The sequence below is a fragment of the Styela clava genome, chromosome 8 (assembly GCF_964204865.1).
Source record: "Styela clava chromosome 8, kaStyClav1.hap1.2, whole genome shotgun sequence".
NCBI lineage: Eukaryota > Metazoa > Chordata > Ascidiacea > Stolidobranchia > Styelidae > Styela > Styela clava.
Genome location: NC_135257.1, coordinates 14,000,131 through 14,025,518, shown reverse-complemented (window position 1 = coordinate 14,025,518; position 25,388 = coordinate 14,000,131). Strand labels below are relative to the sequence as shown.

The window sequence follows — 25,388 nt, the reverse complement described above, 5'->3', positions numbered from 1 at the left end:
AAAAAATTAAAATTCAAAATTTTATTTATTTACGTTTTAGTGGGAAAATTAAAATATCAAAGTCTTGCATATATATAAATAGTTTGTTAACATCATCTTTGACAGAAGTTGTAGCAACCCTTAATTGACTGTTCATTAGTCAGTTGAGCTTCATTTGGTAGAAAATTGGAGCGACAAAAGCAAAAAAACACTTTATATGCATTTTCATTCATGTGTATCGCAAAACTTTCGTATTAGGATTTTATACTTGATCAGAATAAATTAGTGCTGACAAGAGCTACACTAAATGACTTGGCGTACTGGGTTGTGACCCACAGGGCGCCTGTTGCACACCCTAAATCTAAACGCATGGGTTCGGGCGAACTTGTCGCGATAATCAGCGAACCCGTTTTTAGACGTTGGACGACCGCAGCATATGAGTAACGTGCACCGTAGCTGAAGATTAGCTTTATATTTGGCGTTTCGAAAGTTACGTATAGATTTATGTCATGCGTATCATGGTAATGTAGCTTTTGTGGTGATATACATACACATTCTGAAATGAAGGAACCCGTTGTTAGTATGTTCAATATAAAAGAGAACCCGTTCTTAAAATTTGAAATTGTTTACCTTACCACGACAAACGCACCGGCAAATAAAAATGCAATCAGTTATACTCTGAGAGGGGACATATTGATGTATTCACCTTCCACAATTGGTACAAAATGTAGGTAAGTTTTGCATTATGATATCGTGAGTAATATTCGTTATTAGTAGAATAAATATAGAGGTTAAATTGTTATTTAAGTAAATACCTTAAAATTTGATAGATTGGGTAATTATGAGTAGGCGCATCGCTCTGATTAATTTGAGGCAGCGGTCTTCAATCCGGAGCCATCCGGACAAATTTGTTCGGCCCACTGGTAGATTTTTTCTGATGGTCTTCAACCAGATGTTTACTCCAATATTTTCAAGTAACTGAATAGTGTTGTTCAAATAAAATCATTTTTTGTATATTGGTAATATTAAAAATACCAGGATACTGATTCTAGACGTTATTAAACACCACTACCCCATCTTAACACTGTAAACAAACAATAGAAGCAGTAAAGTATGCAGTACGGCAGATCGGGGTAATCAATAATACCTTGCGCATCAGATGCAAGAAATATTCCCTCATTTTAATTATGGACACTAGGTTGTAATCTAGAAAAATCTTTCGCGATATCTATTTTCCGTAGTAGTGCCAGTCTTGCCATAAGCATTTAATTTTATAAGCGTAGTACATTTATATCCGGTTAAATAAATTGATTTCTTAATGAAATGATTTATACAAACAATTAATTGCATGTATTCTTCCCATTCTTTAAAGCACACGAGTCCCAAATATATTTTAATGAGCCAATTTGGCTGTCTATTCGGACCAATAATCTGGCATCTGCAAATTCTCCCATTAGTCGCTCTCTTCTTTTTGTGTTTTCAGTGAGCGCACGTCTCTCCCTGAGCTCGGAAATTTTGTTATTTGTAAGTCCTTTTTTTTACGTTTGTTTTCATTTATTTAGTTAATACTTGGAGCGATGGTCATATATATAGACTAAAATGTGTGTAACTGCACAAGCAACAAAGGTTGGATGGTCTATTTGAAATCGGGCTTTTTAGGTATTTCTGGTGTTACGCATTGAACCACACAATATAACTCCATATTCCTAGTTAGGTGATAGCACCAGTTATTATCTACAATGCCACAACCTCAATTCATTGGTATCCTGGCAATCGCGGATTAGAGGTAATCGTTTCTTAGAGCTAAATAATTTCTACAAAACTTACGTTTTTGAGGTTAAGTTTCTAAGGAAAAGAGCAATGCATGTTGCGACTGCAATATAGAAGATCTACATACCGGTATATGAATCTTTCTTCTCCGGCTTAAAAACGAGGCGCAGTTCTTACCCCTTCATGGCAGTACCTGCCATGGGCTATGGCGTTATTACCGGTATATTCACAAAGTCATGTACCAGATTTGATCTTATCCTGTGGAATTATATCTAAAACCTGAAACCTAACCCTAAATCCATTAAAACTGTATTCATACGAAAAATGTTTTCAATTTGCTGCGTGTTAACGGCATCTCGCCTTTGGTTTGTAGCAGCTAAAAAGTTAGTAGCCATGGGTTTGGCCATAGCGCCATGGTTTGGAAATCCCGCCATGCTTTTGCGGCAGCTCCAGACGCCACAAAATAAATAAAAATGCATTTGATAAAAACTGTCAAATAGGATCAGGCTGAAAAACGAAAATTCGAGTAACCTCAGTACCAAAGATGCCGGTTTATATTGAAAAGTTGGAAAATAGCCTTCACAAACAGGTTTATTTGTAGCGGAGACATAAACTTCTGTCACGTCCCTATTACTTCTTGCACCGTTATTCATTCTCCACATTTGTCATATTTTACAAAAATTAAACTCTAATTTGTGACATGTTATTTAATGTGCGGACCGCGGCAATACTAAAATATGATTTTCGGTCTCAGAAGGCACTTGGATTGGACACGACTGATTCAGGGTGTACATCGATGTTCCTGTAGATGTCGCCGTTACACAGTTTGTGGATGCCTTTTACCGAAACTTCGTCTCAGTAAGCAACGGACCTGCCTACCTGCCGTTACTGCCCCAAAGCATTCTAGATATGTGACTATTTTAACATGCTTGCTCGGCGACTGAACAAAACATTCAATTGGAATAACAATTTTACAAAATATACTATATGTACAATCCAACAGGAACACAATTTCTTGTAACAAAACACGACCCAATGTCATACAAGAGTATCGAAGACCAAAAAGCAATCTTCAGCAAGATTCAGTTAAACCATTTTGACAACCGACATTCTATCATTCAATACGAAAGTAGCCCATATAGGTAAAGACATCAATTTACAAATTTTTAATTCTGCGTAACAATGATGGGTTATCATCGTTACCCATGTGTTCATATAATAATATTCCTATTTGTTCCCACGGTGTTCCACTTTTGTCTAAGCATGTAAGTTTGAGCAGCCTTGAATTGAGTTACCGCGAGATCGGCGATAACAGTACATGACGCGGTCTTTTTGAATTTTCCTGAAATTTGAATTGTAAACGTTGATATATTAATCTAAACAACTTTGACATTATCGAATCTTTATGTCGCGAGAATTGTGCAGCTTCTCGAACACAGATTTTGAATGTCGTTTTGGGTAAACACGTAAATAAATATGAATCGAAAATTCAAGACTTCGGGGCGTTTAAACTCCGCTAGTTCATTTTACGACTGTTTGATAATATCTTTCGCTAAGTAATGCTTTCAAAATCCATAGCTTTCTGATGCAACATGCGATTTTATGACATTTTATGGCATAAAAATTAATAATTCGAACCGACGGATCCGTGATCGATTTTCAGAAACAATGCGCCTGGAGTGTCAACTGATAGCTATCATATTTGCCATTAGTACGCGTTTTCGAAACATGAACAAAGCTAATTTCAGTTTTTCACATAAATTTATTAATAATGACGAGTCACTTTGTAGTTTGGCGATTAAAACTATGGAGTACTTGTTAAAAATTCAACATTATGATATGAATTTCGCAGTTATTATTTTTACACTAGAAATTAATCAACACAATGCGAATGCGAACTCACAATGTAATCGTGGGGCCAGTTGCATGCCCAACACCAAAGTGCCTTGCCTTGGAGTGGGTGGAGCAGTGGTTGAAATAATTTTTGCTGGAAATCAGTCATTCAGGTCGCAAAAATATTTTGTCTTCGTTTGAAAATGAAATCAAATTGCACGACGCCGATAAACTGCCGATCAAATCCGCAGAACAAAAATTTCATCAACCAAAAATTATAACGAATTTGTTTCATTCAGCCAACCAGTAAAACCGTTTTTTTTCAAACATACTTCATGACATATATATAAAATAAAATGACGAAATTTCACTGGCATTTCAGGTAATCAATATTTTTTGGTACTCCCGAAGTATGTGAACCAAGATGGCGGACACCGGAACGTAGTATATGTACCAGGTTAAGATTAGGCCATATTTTTTTCCAATTTTCATTATTTTAGTTCTATTACGAGTTCGGGAACTCGCCGAGTGACTCCCGTAGTATTTGTACCTGAAATTATGGCCTAACCCTTACTTGGTACACATCTTGGTTAACATACTTCCGGGAGTACCAAATAATATTGATTACCTAGAAATGCCAGTGAAATTCCGCCATTTTATTTTATATATATGTCATGAAGTATGTTTGAAAAAAAAAAACGGATTGTCACCCAATGGACTGGGCTTGTTGTTACTACAGCCATCTTGTCATTCTTTACTGCCGACGCTCAAACCACTTGACCGATCTTCTGGAGTGGAATCAGTTGGTAGTATCTGCTACTCAAAGATGTAATAATGCCTATCATAATCGTACTTCTTGTCATGACATGTTTCCATTTGTTTAGAGTCTACAACCGACCTTGTGTAATCATACCGTGCTCAAGTGCTCTAACTACCCTAATCGGTGTGATGACTGAATGTCGTTTTACAACCACGAATCGTCGAAATTGATTTTGCAATCATGACATGAGAATGATCATATTTTTAAAATTTAGAATTCAGTTTACATATTAATTTAATGTGATTTATAGTAATTATTTCATCCTTCTTCATTGCTGTTATTAATCAATATTTCTTTAATACAAATAGGGACTTATTAAATAAGTTGCAGCAAAGATTAAATATTAATTATAATGATTTTTGACACTCAACACCCAAACGGCCATTTTATCTTGTAATCTCTATTGGATGTCATTTGGTTTTATTATATTTTGTGTAAACCTTCACTTTTGACACGAACTTAAAGATGAAGTCTGATACAATGCACGGAATGTTTATTCTATCAAGTGTTAAAACACGATTTTTTGCTTACAAGAAAAGTGCAATTATAACAGATAATAGGAATAATAAACGAAACAGAAATGTCGAATATCGGAAACATAAATGTTAGGCTTAAAGCCTATAAAAGTGAGTGAAATGAGGTTGCCTTCATTCTCCAAATACACAACTAGTTATTACAATTAATAAAACTAGAAAATGAGGTCGTGCTTGGGTCATAGTAGAGAAAACCTGGTAATGAATAGGTCCGTATTGGAGATATATAATACTACCTCCTACTTTTTTATCAAATTTTGGAACAGATCAAAATTATATTAGAACCAAGATATTACAGATAATATATTTTTCTCAAACAATTGATCTTTCGTACAGAACGCGGCGCAGGTGAACAATTTTTAAGTCGCATTGTGTATCAGGCTAATACTTGGGTATAAAAATATGCGGAAATGTATTCTACAAAATAGTCAACAAAATCTTTCATACTTGTGTTATAAGCACACTGAAGAACTTTAAAATATTGTCTACATGGAACTTTTTTACTAAAATATTATCTATATGAAACAATTAGAACTAAAAAGGGAAATATCTTGAAAGTCGCTTGTAAATGTTGCAACCACAAAAACATACATGAATATGCTCAACATGTTAGTCCAAGACAGATTCGTTTTTGTCTGCGACATAATAAGTACAATTATAATTTGAATGTTAACATAAAATAATACTGAAGTAAAATCATAATTAGTCAAATAACATTAATGACAGATTAGCAACATCGTTTGTGACACCTTAGAGACAGTTTACACACCATTACACTATTTCCTGCAACAAACATGTGGAAATATTAAAAGTTTAATTTTGGCTCAAAATGGGGTAAAAGATTCGAGACAAAAACTGTTTTATGAAAAATCTAACTATAAATGGCTTGTAATGTACATTATATACCTTAACCATGATAAGGAAGAGTCCTGTGTAAGTTCGGGTTTTGACTGTGTCTGTTTCTGCTTCTGACAGAAGTGAACATTGTATCACACCCAGGTACAGTGCACCTGTGCATTTCACGAAGATGTACTGATTTGAAATGAACTCGCAATGTACCCTTATTGCTATACATTCGTTTACAAATGCTACATTGTACTGGTCCAGTTTTCCATGTATTTCCTTCCATTCCCAGTGTTGGATCATCCATTTCTGTTACGCCTTCCATCGCTCCAAGCATTTCTTCCGGCGACAAATGATTTGGCGGCATACCATTCGATTCCATGATATTATAAACACCGGGAAACAAATGAGGTCGCATCATTGCTTGAGAGACAGGAGGCGTATGAAATTTTCTATCAAGATAAGGACTCTGTATAGGAAAACCACCCTTTTGTCGTGCCATGGCCGCCGCCATAAAAGCCGCGCTCATAAAGTGATTAGGATTATCTCCCAAATTTTGTGGAAAATAAGGATTCGGAGAAAATGAAGGTAACTGTGGATGATGTTGTGGCGTCAATGGGCTTAACATTTTGGGAATGTTTGTTGCATTATAAACTGTCTTCTCGCTATGTTTTTCTAGATCCGATGCCGTTGAAGAAGAGGACCAAGGCGACTTGTTTACGTTTGTATCAATACTATGTGATTTTTGTCCAGCTTTCTTTCTCTGAATATCCGAAATGCGGGCTTCATTTGATTTTTGTACGTCTTTGTTTTCTTGCTGACGAGGCTTAGCGTTATGCAAACCGAATCCATTTAGTTTTGAGTCGCGAACTGAAGATATACTTCCTTTTGAATAAATTTCGTCGTTTAGAGGGCGAGATAGTTTGATGTGTTTCGGCCTCTCAAGCAAATAGTTTCTTGGAATCTGACTGACACTTTTATTTTGTTCTTCCTGAGAGTTGATTTGTAACGGCGATTCAGCTATCCGTTTCTTCTTATTTCCTACATCGTAATTTGATGATTCGTTGTCAAGTGAGCGTTTAGAGAAAGGTCGTTCGTTATTTGTGCTTTGCCTACTGGTAGCAGGAGATATCTTTTCACGAATACCGCTATCGATGACGTGCTGTTTAGAAACATTTTGCTGCATATATTTTAGATAATCCGTGAATATATGACCATTGCTTGTAGGCGATGTGCTTTGTATTTTGCTAAGCATTTTCCAAAACTCTGATGATGTATATGGCTGACGAGATGGGTATTGATGAACATTGCCAGAATAATTATCGGTATAATCAGATCTAAAAGATTTATTGTCAGAGTACCACCTCGGATTCAAAAAAGGGTTATTCAAGGGAAAACAATTGTTGAGTTTTTCATACTCAAAATCTTTCAAACTGTGAGTAGTGAACTTTTCCTCTGTGATATCTGATTTTGTTTCAGATTTTGAAAACATACCTAACTTCATATTTTCTGTTAGTGCTGTGTCAGTTGAACTTTTATGCCTCGTTTTGTTCGGAGCTTCATCATTGGAGTCTTCTCTTCTGGAGTCTCTCGAAATCGTTACTCTCTCTCTTTCTGGCTTATGTACTTCTGACCGACGAGTGTTGAGCGACCCCATGATATTCTCGTTTCTGGATTTCATACCAGATGCACGGTCTGTTATTTGGTTTGGTAAAACACTGTATGGTACAAATGGAGGTGCCAGTGGTGACGTTTTCATGTTCAGATATGGTGGTAAAAATTGTGAATTGAAAAATGGAGGCATGCCAGAGAAAAGGGAGTTAGAGTGAATCTGGGGATGCAGCGTTTGATACCTTTCTTTCATTTTCATTGATGAGGAAATTGCATCAGTCAAAAGTTTATGATAGATGCTATAAAAATCAGTATTGCTGCTAGGCTGTTCTACTTTATTTGGAATGTAAGAGTCCGTCGGGTTTAATTTTTTCTCGGGCGTTTTATTTTTTCGCACCGCTTCGCTAGATATCTTCGAACCATCTTTGTGACTCAATCCTGATGCATTATCTTTGTTTTGCATTGTGTTTTCTTTGTGATCAAACGCTTTAATACGTTCAACAGTATGTTTCTGATGATCGCGAGCTTCTTTTGCAAAATGAACATCGCTCTTGTTATCGTTGCAATTTGATTCTTTAATTTGCTCAGATGCCGCATCACCACAATGTTCATCACTCATTTTATCGCTGGATGATCCAGGAAAAAACGTCGGTAGAAGTCTCTCTCTGAGCATCTCAGTCATTCCGGCGGTTTGTGAACATATACGACTGTCTGCGTATATTCCTCTCAGTCGAAGTTTGCTGAAATGAAACATAAATATTTAATTAATTCAAGTGAAATATCTTTTTGAAAAATAAAAATAAAAACTTGGGAATAACTTAGTCTCTAAAAAGCGAACACTAACCAAAAGAATACTGTTGACACCATTTAGAATTGATCGTACTTTATTTAAACCTAGTCTGTATACAAAGGTAGGTCAGCAATTTCTAGCGAATGCCGGTATATTTTCAACCATTGTGAATATATTGTGATCCAAATTACCTGTGAAGATTTGAATTTGCACTGTGTCGGTCTCTGCTTCGTTTAGAGGGGAATGTTGCATTGCATCCAGGTACTGTACATTGCCACATTTCTTTGAGATGAACATTTTTGATGTGGAGTTTCACACTGAATAAATGAAAAAGCTATTATTTGCTAAATTTGACAATTCAAACTGTTTCCATGACATACTTGATTTAAATTGTTTCAATGAATCGATATTTACAGACATCTTTATTGCAAAGATTACCCTACATTTTGTGCAACCATGGTAACTCATCTGATAATAATCTTTTCATTTTTAATTCTAAAGTTTCAAAAATTTTTATGAATAAATTTCTACATCCCCAAAACTTTTTAGTACTCTTCAACTACACATATTTTGCTAAATAAAGACCAACAAGATATTGTGTCTTACATTTTGCCCTTTATTATTTATATAAAGTTTCTATTCATTACCTGTAGACATTTTTGAATTCTTTTCCACATAAATGACAATTTCTTGATCTAGTAGGAATCCAAACTCCACTCCTAATTTCACCACCAGGCAATGAAGTACAACAATCCAACGGTGGATACATTGGACCTCCTGATGGCATTTTTGTCGGAGACAGCATTTGACCGCCAATTGGTCCACTAAATCTAGTAGACATTTTTGAAGTATCTCGTTGTGTATTTGTTGATGATGCTGACATTCCAAGGGAAACCGTACTGAGATGGCCAGTAAAAAAATCACGTTCCCGTCTTGGCGTATAAATCACGTCGCTTGATTTGGTGTGGCCTGTTCCAGCAGATGCGGGTGAATTTTGTCTTGAATTCGAAGGACTGTCACTGATTAGGTCCTTCTCTTCCTGATCGTGTCCTATCATAGTAGTATCAGCACGACAAGTTGAATGATCTCTATGGCGTTTATAGTCTGGAAGACTATCTTTTGAATACTTTTTGGGAGAGTCGTACTCTCCATCCGATTTCGATAAAAAAGCATCGTTTGAAACCACTTGGCTATTCCACGCCATGGTTTGTGCTGATTCCGGATCTGAAAAACTGCGGGTAAGCTTATGCTTCGGTACTCTTACAGCGTATTCGTAATCTTCACTTGCAGGTGACATATCAGCAGGGTGACTGAACATAATTCTATTCGAACTAGTATTATCTTTTATATTATCTGCGCCAACCTGAATTGGAAAATCTTGTTTCGGGTTTTCTGACATATATAAATGTTCTTCTGACAAAATTTTGTAGTGGGATGCTTGTGAAATACGGGAGAAATAATTTTCTGTTCCGTTAGTCTCTGGTAGATTCACATTTGGTACCTGTGAGTGATTTGCCATAATTTTTGAATATAATTCAATGGGTAACTGGTTTTTATCCCCAAATTTTGTCTCCGGCACGCGTGACGGATTCTGTGATTTTCTTTTTCGTTTACGTGAATTGCAACATAATTCTTCAAAAATCGCCTTGGTCGCTGTACTATCATCGTTGGAGATACTGTACAAGTCATCAGCGGCAGCTGTGGTTTTGTTGTCACATACTTTTTGCTTTAGTGACTCACAATTTCGATCGGCTTTGATATTACACCCTTCTATACCCGATTCCCCTGCGTCATTTGTTCCAAAACAATTGACTCTCAAATTAAGAGATTCCCCGGCAGAGCAACCTGTCACGTTATGACGACACAAGGCCAATCGGCTATCGTCAGCGTCGATGGGAGATGAATTAACGCTTCTTTCCGATGGGCAGGTAGTATAAAGCATGTCAGTAGCGGTAGGTACATGCGGTGGTGAAACCGATCGGGATTCTGTGGGGGGCGTGGTTGCGAGTGACGACGGCAGTGCCATGAGTAGATGGGAAGAAGGAAAGTTCTCCTGTTAAAATAAGAAAATTTGATAAATCATCAGTTAATACTTGATGTTGAAATACACATCAATGAAATGATGACGTTTTTTTTTTTAAAGACGTGTAGGTAATTGAGATGAATATATTGAATTTTGCTGGCAGCCCAATCTCTTTTACACAAATATAAGATTTGAAATGCTACAGATAAACTTTATGCAAAGGTTTAAATTAATCTAAGTCGTAACTGGCTGTATCAGTTTCAATGGGGGTGTTAACGGTTAGCATCACATTCAACTTATTTTACAAATCCTTTTTTTTTGTTCTCATGCATGATTAATACTGACGTTTTATATTGTCTCCATTCTAAAACATTACGAAATTACACAAAAACTGTCACATCGAATAACATAATCTTGGAAGAAAAATACTCTAATATGAATATAAAGTTTATTAGGATATATATATGTATATGATTTTAACAAAAACACCTTATCAGCATATATGTATTGAATTTCATGTAATGTTCATGTAATTGCATTGTAATATTAATAAACTTGACGGATTAGTAATTATTTTTGTATATTGTCACAATAAATTATTAAAGATTAGAAATTTACACACCGCAGCTTAAAGTGACGATGTTTTAAAAAATACTCGAATAAAACAACTGCGACATTTCATTAATTCACGTCATTCTTCTGCTGTGGCACAAGGACAATAAAAATGCATATCTTCTTTTTCACTCTGTCATCGGATATTCCTTATTCATCTACTCCGAATCTAGGAATCTGTACGGCTTGGAATAGCACACTCATCAGATGGGTTGGGAGTACCTTTTTATCATTCACTTTACTTCTTATGAGATGATGACATAGTGAAACAGGCCTTCCGCCATGATAATGATTATTGAGGTGCTAGTTGATATACCAATATTTGCAACAAATACTGATTTTATAAACTGGGATTTAAGTAAGAACATATTTATTCATTAATCCCTCAAATACTAATATTTCGTATATATTTACCTGATAATGAGCGATCATTGTTCCTTCTTTCTACCAGATATGTTAACGCCGGCCTTCCTTTATTTCTGAAAAAGATGAGAAAATGTTAAAAGTACAAATAATTTTCACCGCGCATCGCTGTAAACGTACATTTTTGGCCCAAAATTTTTATTTTAAAAGTTTTATTTTATTACGATCCACAAAACCTGGGACAATTTTTTACACAAGTGAATACGATGCATTGCGTCAAAATTTTTATAATTTATTGCTGAAGATTTTAAACGAATATCATATACTAAAGGTTAATTCTAATCCTCCTCTCCTCTCTTTATCTACGACTAACAATATAACTGACTGTGGTTAGATGTTGGTCAATTGTTTGGCGTTGAAAAGCCTCTTTAAACGTGTTGCTTATACCTATATTGCCTACAATAACTCTCAAATTCTCCCAAATAACAAGAGTGAATTACAATGGAATTTTAGTAAATTTAACTGAAATTTTGCTACAGGAAATATCAAAATGAATTAAAATGTTTAGCAACATACATCATCAGATCTCGAACTCCGAAGACGCCATTTTGTGCAAATAACCCAAAACTTCAATATTTCTAACTTAACATCAAAGAATAAATTTGGCGTAAATTACTTTTCGCAGATTCCATGTTTTCGATACTTTTCCCAAAATAGAACGTCTATTCTTAATTATCATTTTAATATATTTTAACACCTGCCTATGCCCTAAATTAGTATTTTATCGTAATCACGAGTAAAGAAAGAATGTTTTAATTGCGCTAAGCTATTCGGAAGTTTCCTGCGAAGTCAACTCGAAATTATACAATATTTTGGTAAAGTGACAAAAATTAACACCTTTCAACTAATTGGATGGTCGCTAAAATTCTGTGTTTTTCTTGTTTCTTTCAACAAAATTATAGGTTTCGCGGGAAAACGCTCTTTCATTATTTCGCCATGTAGTACACTCACGGGATGTTAAGATGACGATTAGACGGATAATTCGCACACTATTAAATGGTGTGAAAACAGCTTTAATGGTTGTCAAAGTATGCTGTAATTAATAAATACTTTCAGTCTTTCAATTGTATTTAAAATATGCACGCTTTTTTTAAATATGTAATATAATGAAAATAACGAAAAATCTCTTGAATTTTTCAGCAATAAAATTTAACCGGAAGTTTATCTTATTTTCATTGTACAAGACCTATGCACAGATAGACCCATAGGTAACTGGAAAACATTACTGATATAGATTTATATTCTATTACCATAAAATGCAACTAGTTTTACTGTATGTTTGTACATTAACCGGTGTCAGATCGGCATCGAACACTAAATATCACTTTGGCCTAAAATAGCAAAGTATTTTAGCGACGCGGTGAACCTTTTCCTGTTATATTGAAATTAATAGATGGTTTGTATTAGACATTTCGTTTAGATCAAAGGTAATGTCTTGCACTTAAGTGAAGATATTTTTTGTCATTTTAAAGTTACGAGCAGTGGGAAGAGGAAACGAAAGTAAAAATATATAATTCAAATATCATCAGATTTGTAACAAATCATTCCAATTACAAAAATTTCATTTTCGAAATTGAATAAATTTATCAACGAATATCGATTAGGTAAAATAAAAGTTTTCAAGTATTAATTTTTCGTGTGCGACGGTGTAAAACGATGAAATATTATAAATGACATTACTGCCAAATAGCCCCCAACGGATGGGGCCGGTTAAGTGGCTGTTGAGATCACCAACCCAACTCATGAGATTCGTAAGCACCGATACCACAATCACCCAAATGTTTCCCAGCTGTAGAGCTTTGAAGTTCCACTATCTTTCGAATATTTTGCCGAAAATGTGACAAACTTAAATCTTCCTACTTTTCTAGGAGTACTCTATCCACTTTCAGTTCAGAAAATTAAAAAAAAAACTGCACAATCGGTATTTTGTAATAGATTTACATATAGAATCGTACTTTACTGCACTAGAGTTCAAAATTACCCTTTTTACCTTTGTAATTTTTGCTTGTTTAGCGGTGGACTTGCTGTATCGTATTTCTTTAGTTATATTTACATGCATCCATATGGATAAATGTAAAACTAAAGCGGCGACAAATGAATAGAACATGAACTACTCTTTCACGTAAATTTGATACGTAATGTTTATTGTGAACAATTTTATTTAACTTTTTTATTTCTATCGTAAAATCTCTTTGATCACAATCATTCGTACGAAATTTGCGATCAGAAGGAATGCAAAATGATGCATAATTTGACCTGTACATCGTCGCCTTTGATATTTTTCGTCTCCTGATCTTCATCACGACGCCGACAATAAAGTCGAAAACATCACAAAATACCACGCATCTGCGCAATGTGATCTAAAACATATCCCGACGACAGACGAAATAGTTAGTAAGCGAACTATGAGAAACTACATACGACGCCATGCAATTTTAATGTAATTTGCTTGAAAACACTCAAAAACTATTTTCTGAGAATTAATGAGACTGCCACTGAATTTGAAATGCGAAATTTTGGAATACTAATACATAATCGTGTTATTTCATGACAATAAAATTATTTTATTAATAATTGAAAAATTATCTTCAGAGAAGACTTCCTATAATATTATTGCGGGGTCAAAGTTCATAAAAGCATTTGCGAGAGCTTCACAACATGAAACTCGATACGTAAATCGTAGATATTCAGTTATTCACTTGTCTCTACAAGTAAATCGATGTCAGGTATTTGAGTTTTGAACATGACTAAGTTTTGACTTTTCCGACCATACTTTATTGAAAAATATAAAGTGTGATCTATGCCAATCTCTAATCATTTCGAACTCATATCATATATTCAGTACTTGCCACTACGCCATTTTTGTCGAAAGCATCAGTTGGAGAATTAGTAACAAAATATTCTTCAAAAATATTATGAGGTTCGGAACTACAGAAAGTGATGATTCTTCGTTTTCTTTTAATTAAAAATAAATTTAGCTGTACTATTATCAATCACCGCTTTTTTAGTTGACTGCTAAAGTAAATCTAATTGACCATTAGTGAACTATAATTAATTTAAATAATTGTTTTGCATACAATCATAAGGATATAGGAATAATTTCTTTGAAAAATCTGAAATTTGTCACAGATGCTTGTAAGTAAAATAAACAGATTACGTTTCATCATGGGTTGAGGAATTTTAGACTGTTGAATGGTAAATTGTTTTGAAGTCTGGACAATGTCGACAGTGACTTTTATAAAAACAAATAAGCTTTATGGTTTTAATAAAGTAATTTTTGGTTCATTTGTATTGTTACGTACAATACATTCTCAATACAAAATAAAACAGAAAAATAAAATACAAATAACTTTGTAAATGTAAATTGTCACGTATATTTCATTCATTTGGATTTTAGAATATGGAAAGCTTGAGAGACAAAATGGCATCAATCGACAGAAAATATAACATAAATGAAAGACCTCTAATAAGACCAATGTTAAAGATCCTTACAGTCGACGAGACCAATCAATCTGTACTAGTTATTAAATAATGTTCGCTTTATTGCAAATACAAAAGCTCTAAAACTTTATGTTGCTTATTAGACAAGTTTTTATCTATTTTTTTTCAAAAATGCTATCTTAGGACACGGATCCATTTAGCTGTGAAATAACTCGAAGAATGTTACCTCAGAACTCGTTGTCTAATCACTTTAGAAAATTTATTTAAAGTGTCCAGAACTTTGCACGAGACATAATAATTACTATATCCATAACATCGTGTGTTGGAATTTACTGTCTAATCGGAAACATGAATGTATTGTGCATACGTCAATTATTCATGACAGTATTTGACAAGGTTATATCGGACGATTGTCTCAAAGGTCCAACGGACACAGAAGGGTGTGAAACTTTTCTCGACAATTTATTTTAACAGAATTATTCCTAATTAAAACGAAATGGCGTAGAATGAATAATGTATATGGGGCAACAACGTTGTCATGTATGTTTATGCAAAACTTTGCTCATCCAATATCAATTAAGATTCGTTATACGAGACTGTCAAACTTGCAATAAAATCTGCTGTTGACGTTTAGACGAAATGTTGAAAAGTTACTACGATTTCCTAGTAATTTAAACTTTCACCCAACATGACTCTGGCGATAGAAACGTTGAAGAAAACGCGCCTGGCTATAGATCTTAAATTATTATGTTAGGCCCGCTTGGATTCGTATTCGAATGGGATTCGAATTTGGTTTCGAAAAGAATCGACGTTCCACGGGGCGGAAGAATACGCCACTGCATAACTAAAAAATCAAAAACAAACTTCGTATATGGTATCCTTCGCAAAGTCTATTTTCATTGCATATATACTCTTGTTATTATTTGAAGTACATTACAAATCGTGGTTACTTTAAAAAAAGTGGGGTTTAGACTTTTAAATTAGAGCCAGGTTAAACAGAAAATATTGAGCTCGACAAAAACTTTGTTCAATATAAATTATAGAGTCTTCGAGATGAGAAAAATGAAGAAAGGTTTTTGTTATTCTTTTCTTACCATCTCTTAAAATTGTCAGCAAAACCAAACTATAATATAGAAAGACGTTTGTGTCGGGCAAAACGCTCAACCTAATATAATGTTAATATCAATGATAAATTATTTGAAAAAATTTGAAAAATTAATTTACTTCTGTTCTGTCTGGCCAATGTCGCAAGCGTCAGCCCGCGGCAAGATAGTCTGAAGTTCGTAAAGTGTCGAAAGCATTGTCAAGATTTATTTATTAATCGGGAATTGTAGTTTATACAACTTGTCTTCGTGCGACTGGAAAAGTATATTTGGATAAAAACCAGAGCTACTAAAATTTTGATTTGCTTACAGTCTCAGTGTTGAGAAATTTAAAAGCGTATAATAAGCTTGATGATTGTTCGCACGATTTATACAAGCGAATATGAGACAAAAAACTGCAATTGCGAAATTGGATTAACTCGATGTGATACTACTATCGGCCTAACTAATTTCGCGCTCATGGTCTATCACCGATAATTTTGATAATAAATCTTTATTTACCGACTCGGAAATTATTAATATATTGATTTGATTTTGTAAAAGGGGAATCTCACTAGCATATTCCACCGTGCATACTGATAAAGTTGGACAAATGACCTAAAAAGTTAAAGCGTCCGATATAAAAGAAACTTGAAGAGCTTATACTAATAACATGATTCCTTATAAGTGTACATCTGAATTAATTATAAATAGTACAAGTTTTCCTAAAGCAAGGTCTCGAGATTTCAACTGTCACAACACAATTAGAATAAGCCGACCTGTGATTGTATAATTAATTAATTCAATTAATTAATTAATACAATTGTACAATCGTGTTAAAATTCGTTCGTTCAATATTGTGATTCAATAACAGACCGCAAGTAACAAAAGTAAACTATTCTACATTCTACAACGAACATATTGTGACTTAATTTGGTCTTGCAGAGTATTTGACTTGAAGAAGCAAGTGCAACACTCATTCCAATTTTATCACAATGTTTTCAGCGCAAGTTGTTTAATTGTTAACTACTTTAAAGTGACTAGTTTTGTATGTTTATTGAAATATTAACTGAAATCGTATAATATTAAGGCTACAATTTGTATTCATGTAAACTTTATTTTATTAAAATGGTAACAATATTTCAAGAATTGCTTTTGGAAAATTTATGCTAAAAAATTAATCAAGTTTTTGTCATTTCTTTATTTTACATAAATTACTATTAGCTTAAAATAGATTATTTGGGACAGCCGTCAACTTTGTTAAAATTAATTTTATGTTTCCAACAAAAAATAACATTTTCGTTTATCTTGGCTGTGAGTTCTTTGGAAGCCTAAATTAGATGTGGTTGATAACTATATATGGAAAGATTTAACGCTCCGAAGAACGATTCCAATTTCACCGTGGCAACTAAAAATAAACAAGGATTGAAAAAATTTGCCGTAACACCACACGAGTGTTTTCTGTCATTGAGCAAGGTAGCAAAAAGCAATGTAATTATCAACCCGCAAAAATGATGAACGATCGTACTTGATTCAGCATATCGACAAACACAATATGTTATGCCCAGGCAAGAGCTGTGTGTGAATTTTTCAATATATTAGGACGTATTATTTGAAAGGTTTTTCATTTCCTCGACGAAAAACAAAATGAATGAATACCTATTTCCTAATATTACTCTATTATCACAATAGCTAACCTTAAATTTCATAAGTAGAAAAAGTTATTTAACTCACTTTTTCTTGTTGTAAATTATTGGAAATATCTTGACCTTTTTTCAATAGATATACATAATTTTTTCAGTTTAGCTAAAGAGTATACATTCGTTTCAAAAATACCGTCAATATGAATATAACATTCCTCTTCATTTAATTTTATTTCATATGTTAGTGTATTTCGACATCTCCTCGTTTCATTTCATTTTAAACTATTAAAATTCCAAGAAGACAGAAATGCAACGACCCTAAAAGAGCCCCGGGATGCGTTTACCTACTCTGATTTCTAAGAATGTTTAAACAACGCCATCTTTCAAGTCCCCGACGGATTTGATGAAATATCGATGAAATAACACCTGGAAAGGGATTACCGACTTACGATTGTTTACGGTTCAATGTCGTGATATCATTTTCGACTTCAGAAGAAGATAATATTCTGTTGTTTGCTATATCGAATGTCCATTGATGTGATGTTAATTCCGGACGGAGATTTAAAAGTTGTTTGTACTGCAAAGATGTGAGTCGAACCTGATTTTTTGGGTCCGAGATTAAACTTAAATGGAGCAAAAAGGAACAAATTTAATATGCTTTCGAATTAACTTCATCGTTGTGGTAACAAAAAGTTGAATGAAGTCATATATAATGAATGGTATTTCATTTTTTTTTTTTTTATAAAATTAACTGTTGTTTTTTTTTACGTTTGGCAGCCCTGGTTTATAGTTTGACTTTGAATAGTCACAGCACTAAAATTTAAAAAAAAAAATAGTTTACAAAAGAAAAATAGAAACAATGAATCAAAAATAGTTACAATATGATTTATATTTTCTGTGCATTAAAAAATTATAAATACACCATTTATATTATATATAAGTCTTATGTGAATATGTGATCCCCAATTTAAAAAAAAAAATTTTGTCTCAAATTTAATATTATCATATTTTCAACTTGGAGACATTTTGTGACCATCCAATTGAGGAATGTAATATATTTGTTTATTTGCTTGTGTTACTATTGCCTTGTTATATGTTATAAATGTTGTAATCATTGTGATCATCTTCTAAAATAAGAACACGAATGTCACACGAACACAAAGAACTCACTAAACGAAATCATTTGAGATTGGCGGACTGTGAACGCTCATGACTGATGACGGAATTAGGGGAACCTTTTAAAATCTAAGCCAAACTCCTAGAACCGTTGATTACTGTTGATTTTGTGCTGTAGTGATTACCCCTCAAGACCCCATTATCTGTCCGGATTAGCCATACCACGATCTGGGCGAATCACTACTTTATGAAGAATAATGACTGTTAAGAAAGAAAAGTGATTAGCACACATCCATTGTAAGTCTGTCGTCGCGCGAGATGAAACGGACCGTGATCATGAAGCGTGGCGCGGTATGATAAATGCATGTTTATGGCTCAACTCAAGCTCAACCGACAACATTGATGACCCACTCTGAACAAACTAAGCATAGATTTAGCGCTAATGCAAAATTTTGGCTTCCAGTAATTGAGTTAACGTAAATTTTTTCAATTTTCGAGATAAAATGTCATTTTCGGTATGCCGGACCGATTTATCAGAACATGAGATTCAAATAGGAATTTCGCACTATAGGCACACAACATAAAAAATAAAATAAAATGGATGTTGAGCGTTGACTATATCTTTCAAACGACAGCAGTCCTTTATAAACCAATCTAGCACCACCGTCAATTATTTTAAAAGCATTATTTAACAGAGATTAAAGTATAATTTTAGGTAATATCAAGTCCTAAATAATAATTTCTGGAATTATTGAATAGCAATATAAATTTTTATTAAAATATTTCATTTTACTGTATAATTTATGTCATTATTGCGATTTCCAATTCAAATTCTCGATTTCCATATCACTTATGTATTCAGAATGAAAATATTTACGACGGAAAAAATTCCAATACTTGATCTGTCGTTTTTTAATGAACTTAGTTATCTTGATACTAGCGATCTGAGTAGCCACTAATTCGAAATAAATAAATAAACTTCTACATGCCTTGGGTTATGCGTTTATTAACAATCTAAATTGTTAAACGAACTTTATCTTTGCTGCATCTGTCAGTTCAATACAATGAACTCGGTTATCTTGTGCGGTCTCAACATTATGTGATTTTTGCAATTTAGTTTCATAAATTTTCATTATCATCATTAAATTCAAAATTTATCTAAGAGGCATTTTTAAAAATAAAACTATATAAATTATTAAATCATTGAGTATTCACATCTTTTTCGATGTGATTTCTGACAAAATTAAAATTTGATTACAAATATGCCCATTTGCTTTCAACTCTCTTATCAATAAAATCGGGTTATTGTGAGTGTTTTTGAAATTCGATCGCCGTTTTCACTTTTTTGCCCCGAAACACGGGATAGGATGGCGGATCTATTATATTTTCAGTGCTGTTATTATCCCCGAGCTAATGTCGTCAGCAAACTTTTGATGCGAAAATATTTTAAATTTTTTTTTTACAAAAATCTTTTTGAGTATTTTTCAAAATATTTCGATACTGACTGATGAACTATTTTGTTTTATGTTTTCGAAACATCACTAATAAGGAAACTTGATATCAGTTGTCAGTACGCAAATTAAATTTTTTTACTATAAAGTTATTCATTTCCTATAGTTTAAACTTGATCAAATACCTTTTTATAATTCTGATATCAGCCAATTCGTTTCTTCTTCTCCTCCGAGCTTGATGAACTTTTATGCAGTCATTATTTAGTCATAATAAATAACAAAATTATACATGAATCTGTTAAAATAAAATAAAAGTTAAACATGATGGAATCAGTTGTTTTGAAGTATTTTTTTCATTTAGATGGTACAAAAATTGATAGATTCTTCGTTCTGGGGAACCAAAAAAAACGGCACAAAGCAAAGAACTCTAAACTGCTTCACTCGATAGAGTAACGATACTACAGATATGAATGGCGCTGGTACATGATGCATTCTTGAGTCTTCCATATTACTTTATATAAGTAATTCCACAGTATATTCAAACCACGGACTTTTATAGTCAATTCATTTTAATCTATGCCGCCTACCTTGCATAATATTATGTAATACCTTGAATGTCGAGATTTTTTGCATTTCATAATGAAACCACTGTATATGTAATAACCTCCCAAAATGCCACCCAATTTTTTTTCAAATAAGCTAATAGCGTCCCATTACACGTGCTAGTATAATATATATTATACAAATTATAAGCACATTTTATAAAATAATTTTTATTGCATGCGCCTGTTCTGAAGCTGATCATAATCAAACGCAAATCATAGTTGAATAGCACGATAATTGCGATTTTAATTTATAGCACGATAATTGCGATTTTAATTTATACTGAAACCTGCCTAATGACAAGATCACAATATCTCGCTTCATTATTGTCAGAATTAGCGTAATTGCCAAGCAAAATAACAAGCGCAAACACTAAATCATTAACGACTGTCTGTCAAAAAATATTATTTTTTGGTGAAGGATAGGTGGTTCATAAATCGTTTCTTCTTAAAAAATCAATAAGATCAACTAATTACTATGAAGACGTAGCGGTTGATCCAAACATCATCATTACAAATGTATAATTTTATAATCCGCAACGACAACATACCTGTAATAATCAATGTAGATATTGAACCAGTTATGACTTACAACTGCTTATTGTTTGTATTATATTTATCCAAGACCACTGCACACATTTGTCCTAAATTAACAAAACTCTGTCGCCAAAATACTAAATCAAAATTGTACCAAATAGGCTAACAAATCATTGATACTAGATGATGAATCAGTTTGTTCGTTGAAGCTTTAAAAATTGCATACTGAAAAAAAAACTAATTTTTCGTAGTCATAATATAGGTACTAAGTGTTAATTTTGCTGCATTTTAAAGTACTTTTTGCGATGGAATTACTTATGCAGTCAGTCCAAAAAATACCTAAATCCAATCGTTCTTATGAAAGAAATTGGCCAAAACTGCAGCTTATAAACCAAAATCAATCAAACAATTAACATCCGATAATAGAGGTTACACGAAAGATAACGAAAACAGTCGCGGCACATGAGATGGCAGTCTAGATCAAAAAAAGATATAGCTTGTCATAGCAATTTTTTCATCACCCTTCGTGATCAACAGAAGTGTCAATTTCCATGAAAACACCATCTATCTTTCACCCAACGACATGACATAAACATAGGCATCTGCATTGCGACGATTAGCACTGATTTTAGAGGACGTCTTAATTTATTCTTTTATTGATAAAATCATCGCCTTGCACGTACGCTGGGACGATTGTCGCGCTTTTTCTGGTGCTTCAATATAAATTGACTGGTTTTCTTAATACCTCAGTTCAAATAGTAAATGGCGCGGATTTTGAAGTGTTCTCCTAAAACATACCATGTAGAATTCTATTTTTATTTTCGCGATTATAACAACTTCTAAAATCACAATTCTAAGTTCAAAAATATGAGGCCACGTCTACTGTTTATTTGTGCTGTTCATGACGCGTCAATTTTGCGACTCTATATCCCTTCTTCTATTCCTCGACGTGTCCAAATTGTGTATTGGAATGTAACGCTTTTTCATCATTAGGCAAATCCGTTAGGGTCTAATATGATTACTTGGTATTACATGACAGAGTCCTGCAATATTGAATTTTCAATTTTCCATGGACGCACAACTGTGATGTTTGAATATGACCAAATAATTCAAGCCGTATTCAAAACCTAATCACGTTTTAGACAAATCAAGTGAAGTGTAATCGAATCATATGTAAAGCACATTGCAGGCATGATAAAGACCGGGCTAAAGTCACACTACATCTCACACACAACAAATTGCCCCTGAGCGAGACGATTTCACTAATCATTTTGTTATGTTTTTCATTCGCGAATTTACGTGCACTAACTTATTAAAAGTGTAATAAAAGTGCATTTTAGACAACCAACGAGTGTACCAAAAATAATTTTTAAATTTCTGAATTTTTTTTTGTTCCCGAATCGTCCTCTATAACTTCCCATCGGTAACGTAGCGTAAATATAAAAAGCTGTATTCGTTTTTTTTTTTTCAAATTGATTATGACACTCGGTTGATATTTTCTGCATTAGAAACATATTGAAATATTGTTTGTATGATTTATATGTCTTAGATTCAGTGAGGCCTAAATGTCGATGAGGATTTTCACCCTTGTAGCAAATGCGCCCCTCTGTTCGGTCCGATTTAAGCCTCATCTTGGCGCTAATCTCATTAGTTTATGTCAAATATTATTAGGGAATATTAGAAGAAATCTTTCCATAACTTTTGAAAATTCACTTGAATAAATTGTTTATTTTACTCGAATTTGAATGTAATACAGTCGCGTTGATGAATTGTTTATAGAACTGAATAAAAGTCACGACATAATTTTGGCATGAATTTGAAAATCAAGCTTTAAAAACTTTGTGTTTACAACAAAATATAGTAGAATAGTAGAATTGTTTAAAGTTTAACTTTCTACGTCTTTGGAGCATTCAAGGCAAGTGAATAATAGAGTACTAATATTTCTCAAAAAAAAATTCAAAGATGAAAAATGTAATTCTTAGCTCAGCGTAATATATATACAAAAAAAATCTTTTTAAATATAGCCTGACATGTAATATATTAAAAACAAGGTAACTTTACAGGTAAAGTGCTATTTGGAAGACAACAATATCAATTGTGGCAATATATTTCTTTCTTTAGCCAAACTTTTTTTACTTCCCTTAAGTACAATCTAAGACAAGTTATCAAATTAAAAATATGCTAGCGAAAGATATAGAGAATCTAATCTTCATTAATTTAATTGATTGTGAAATTATACTAGTATTAATTACTACACACTATTTAGTTCAGATTTACAAAATGTCAAATTCCATAAACAGTTTCGTCAACGTGTTCTCGGATTCAACTATTAATAATTAACAATTTATTGTTGAAAAATGTAATTTGTTGGTTCGTGTTATATGTCACTGAATTCTAAATAACATGAGCGGTCTTTATATTCAATATTGATTTGAAGCTAAAAAGCGCCTTAGAGAGACGATTACTTTTTTAAATAGCCAGATATAAGATTGCGATCTAAAAAATATTATGATAATGAGGCAGTACTGAGTAAAATATATCATTATTTCGCATTTCATGATTTTTTTAATAAATTTTTCCAATTTTCAGATTTCAACGAGTATAAGGCGATACATACCGGCAATGACCAAATGCTCCTATTTTTATTATTAAGCAATTTCAGCATAGCAATACAACTCGATGCTACCGTTCAGTGTTAAATCGCTTGCCCTCGTCGATATTATATCCGCGTATGCAATTAGTCGCGTCGGTATTTGGCCGCCATTTTAATAACAACGTTTGCAGTGAGTTAATGCGTCGGCAACGTGCCTTGAACTGTGTTGCACCACATTTTCGATTTCGCTGTTTTAAAAATACTCTGGATAAATTCACGATACCAATGATAGGCTATTTAATAAGTAATTAACAAGTGTGATTACCGTCCCGTAATATCCGCTTCTACTTGAAATTACGCGCATTTCTTAGTACTTCTCGCAATACATTGGGTGAAAAATAACACAAGAAAGATATATTGGAGATAAATTGCAATACGGGAGTGTTATTTCTTAAATTCCAACATGACGTTATAACGTTACAATGCAATGAATTTATCTCAACTTTTCATACGATTACTTAATTACGTTTGGTTGAGTTCTACTAGTTGTGAAATTATTACCCAATACACGAATTACCTTCGAAATTAAGCAGTATGGATAACACGGAAATCCACACAATAATGCTTAGCAAATATTAATTTGTATCCAACTTTTACATCGGTATACTTTATACAAAAATTAAAATAAAACATTTTTAAAATACTATGTTTATGTAAAAATTATGTGAAAAAATATTTATTTTGTACTACGTTCTAATATACACAAATGAACCCATATAGCAACATGTATAAACAATTTTTGTTTATAAAAAAATGCACTGATACTATACAATGAAAGATTATGTAATATAATCGGGTTAAATTATGTTCTAGAAACGCTGAGAAAAAGATTCGTCAAATAATATTTGGTATTTGTGTTGTTATATAAAATAATTGAAAAGATGCATAATTTAAATACAATTTTTGTTCTTCTAAAATACCACGACAATATTTTTCTGTTTAACTATCACTTGTAAACATTTTGAAATAAGTTTACTGGTTTGCAGCATGAATTTCTAAGTGAAATATAAGAACTTTATAAGTTTAAATTTAAATTCTTTTTCATTAACACGAGAGAATAAATTAATTCAAATTATAATGTTTCTGGTTTCAAAATGTCCATGCACACAGGGTAAAATAGCCTGTTTTAGCAATTGATCTTTAGGTTTTCAATGCAATAGATTGATTAAGTTTGCAATCAACTAAACCAGAATGTACTTTTACAACGTAGATAACGCAATAGGTATCATAAATACCAACTCATTCCAAATACTTGCAAAATTAATCATCCAAAATGTCTTTAATGAAACTTGGTTACTTCTAGTGTTTTAATATTTTTATTCATTATTGACCAAATATTACTATACATTATACTATGCTAAAATACCTTCTTTTTATACTTTTCCCTTTATTGCAAGAAATTCTAAAATGTCCGCTTTGGTTCATGCTGATATCCGCTTGAATCGATTCCGAGAATACGGCGTTCTTCTCGCCGCTATAACGATATAGACCGCACGGAGAATCTGTCTGGTAAAACGCGGGGCGTCTGTCTTGCTACTCAATCTAGTCCTATGTAGACACAATAAATACATTTTTTTTGTCATTTTTGTGCAAGAAATCTTACAGAACTCCACTGATTCACGCAAT

General features: G+C 33.2%; 1 protein-coding gene across 1 annotated transcript; it reads right to left on the bottom strand.

Annotated features, from left to right (window-relative positions):
• Window positions 1-4,884: 4,884 nt before the first annotated feature.
• LOC120346667 (uncharacterized) lies at window positions 4,885-25,146 on the bottom strand. The gene is made up of 6 exons (XM_078115476.1): window positions 25,129-25,146; window positions 20,157-20,265; window positions 11,229-11,295; window positions 8,827-10,232; window positions 8,371-8,496; window positions 4,885-8,129 (listed from the first exon to the last, which is right to left on the bottom strand). Exons 3-6 carry the CDS (start codon window positions 11,244-11,246, stop codon window positions 5,843-5,845), a joined length of 3,837 nt encoding a protein of 1,278 aa, XP_077971602.1. The 5' UTR covers window positions 11,247-11,295; window positions 20,157-20,265; window positions 25,129-25,146; the 3' UTR covers window positions 4,885-5,842.
• Window positions 25,147-25,388: the final 242 nt, after the last annotated feature.

Excerpts from the sequence above, each read along its gene's own strand:
- LOC120346667 (XM_078115476.1), bottom strand. Across the intron at positions 8,497-8,826 it reads GAATTCAAAAATGTCTACAG|TGTGAAACTCCACATCAAAA; the intron begins GTAATGAATAGA and ends TCATTTATTCAG. Across the intron at positions 8,130-8,370 it reads GCAAATTCAAATCTTCACAG|CAAACTTCGACTGAGAGGAA; the intron begins GTAATTTGGATC and ends GTTTCATTTCAG.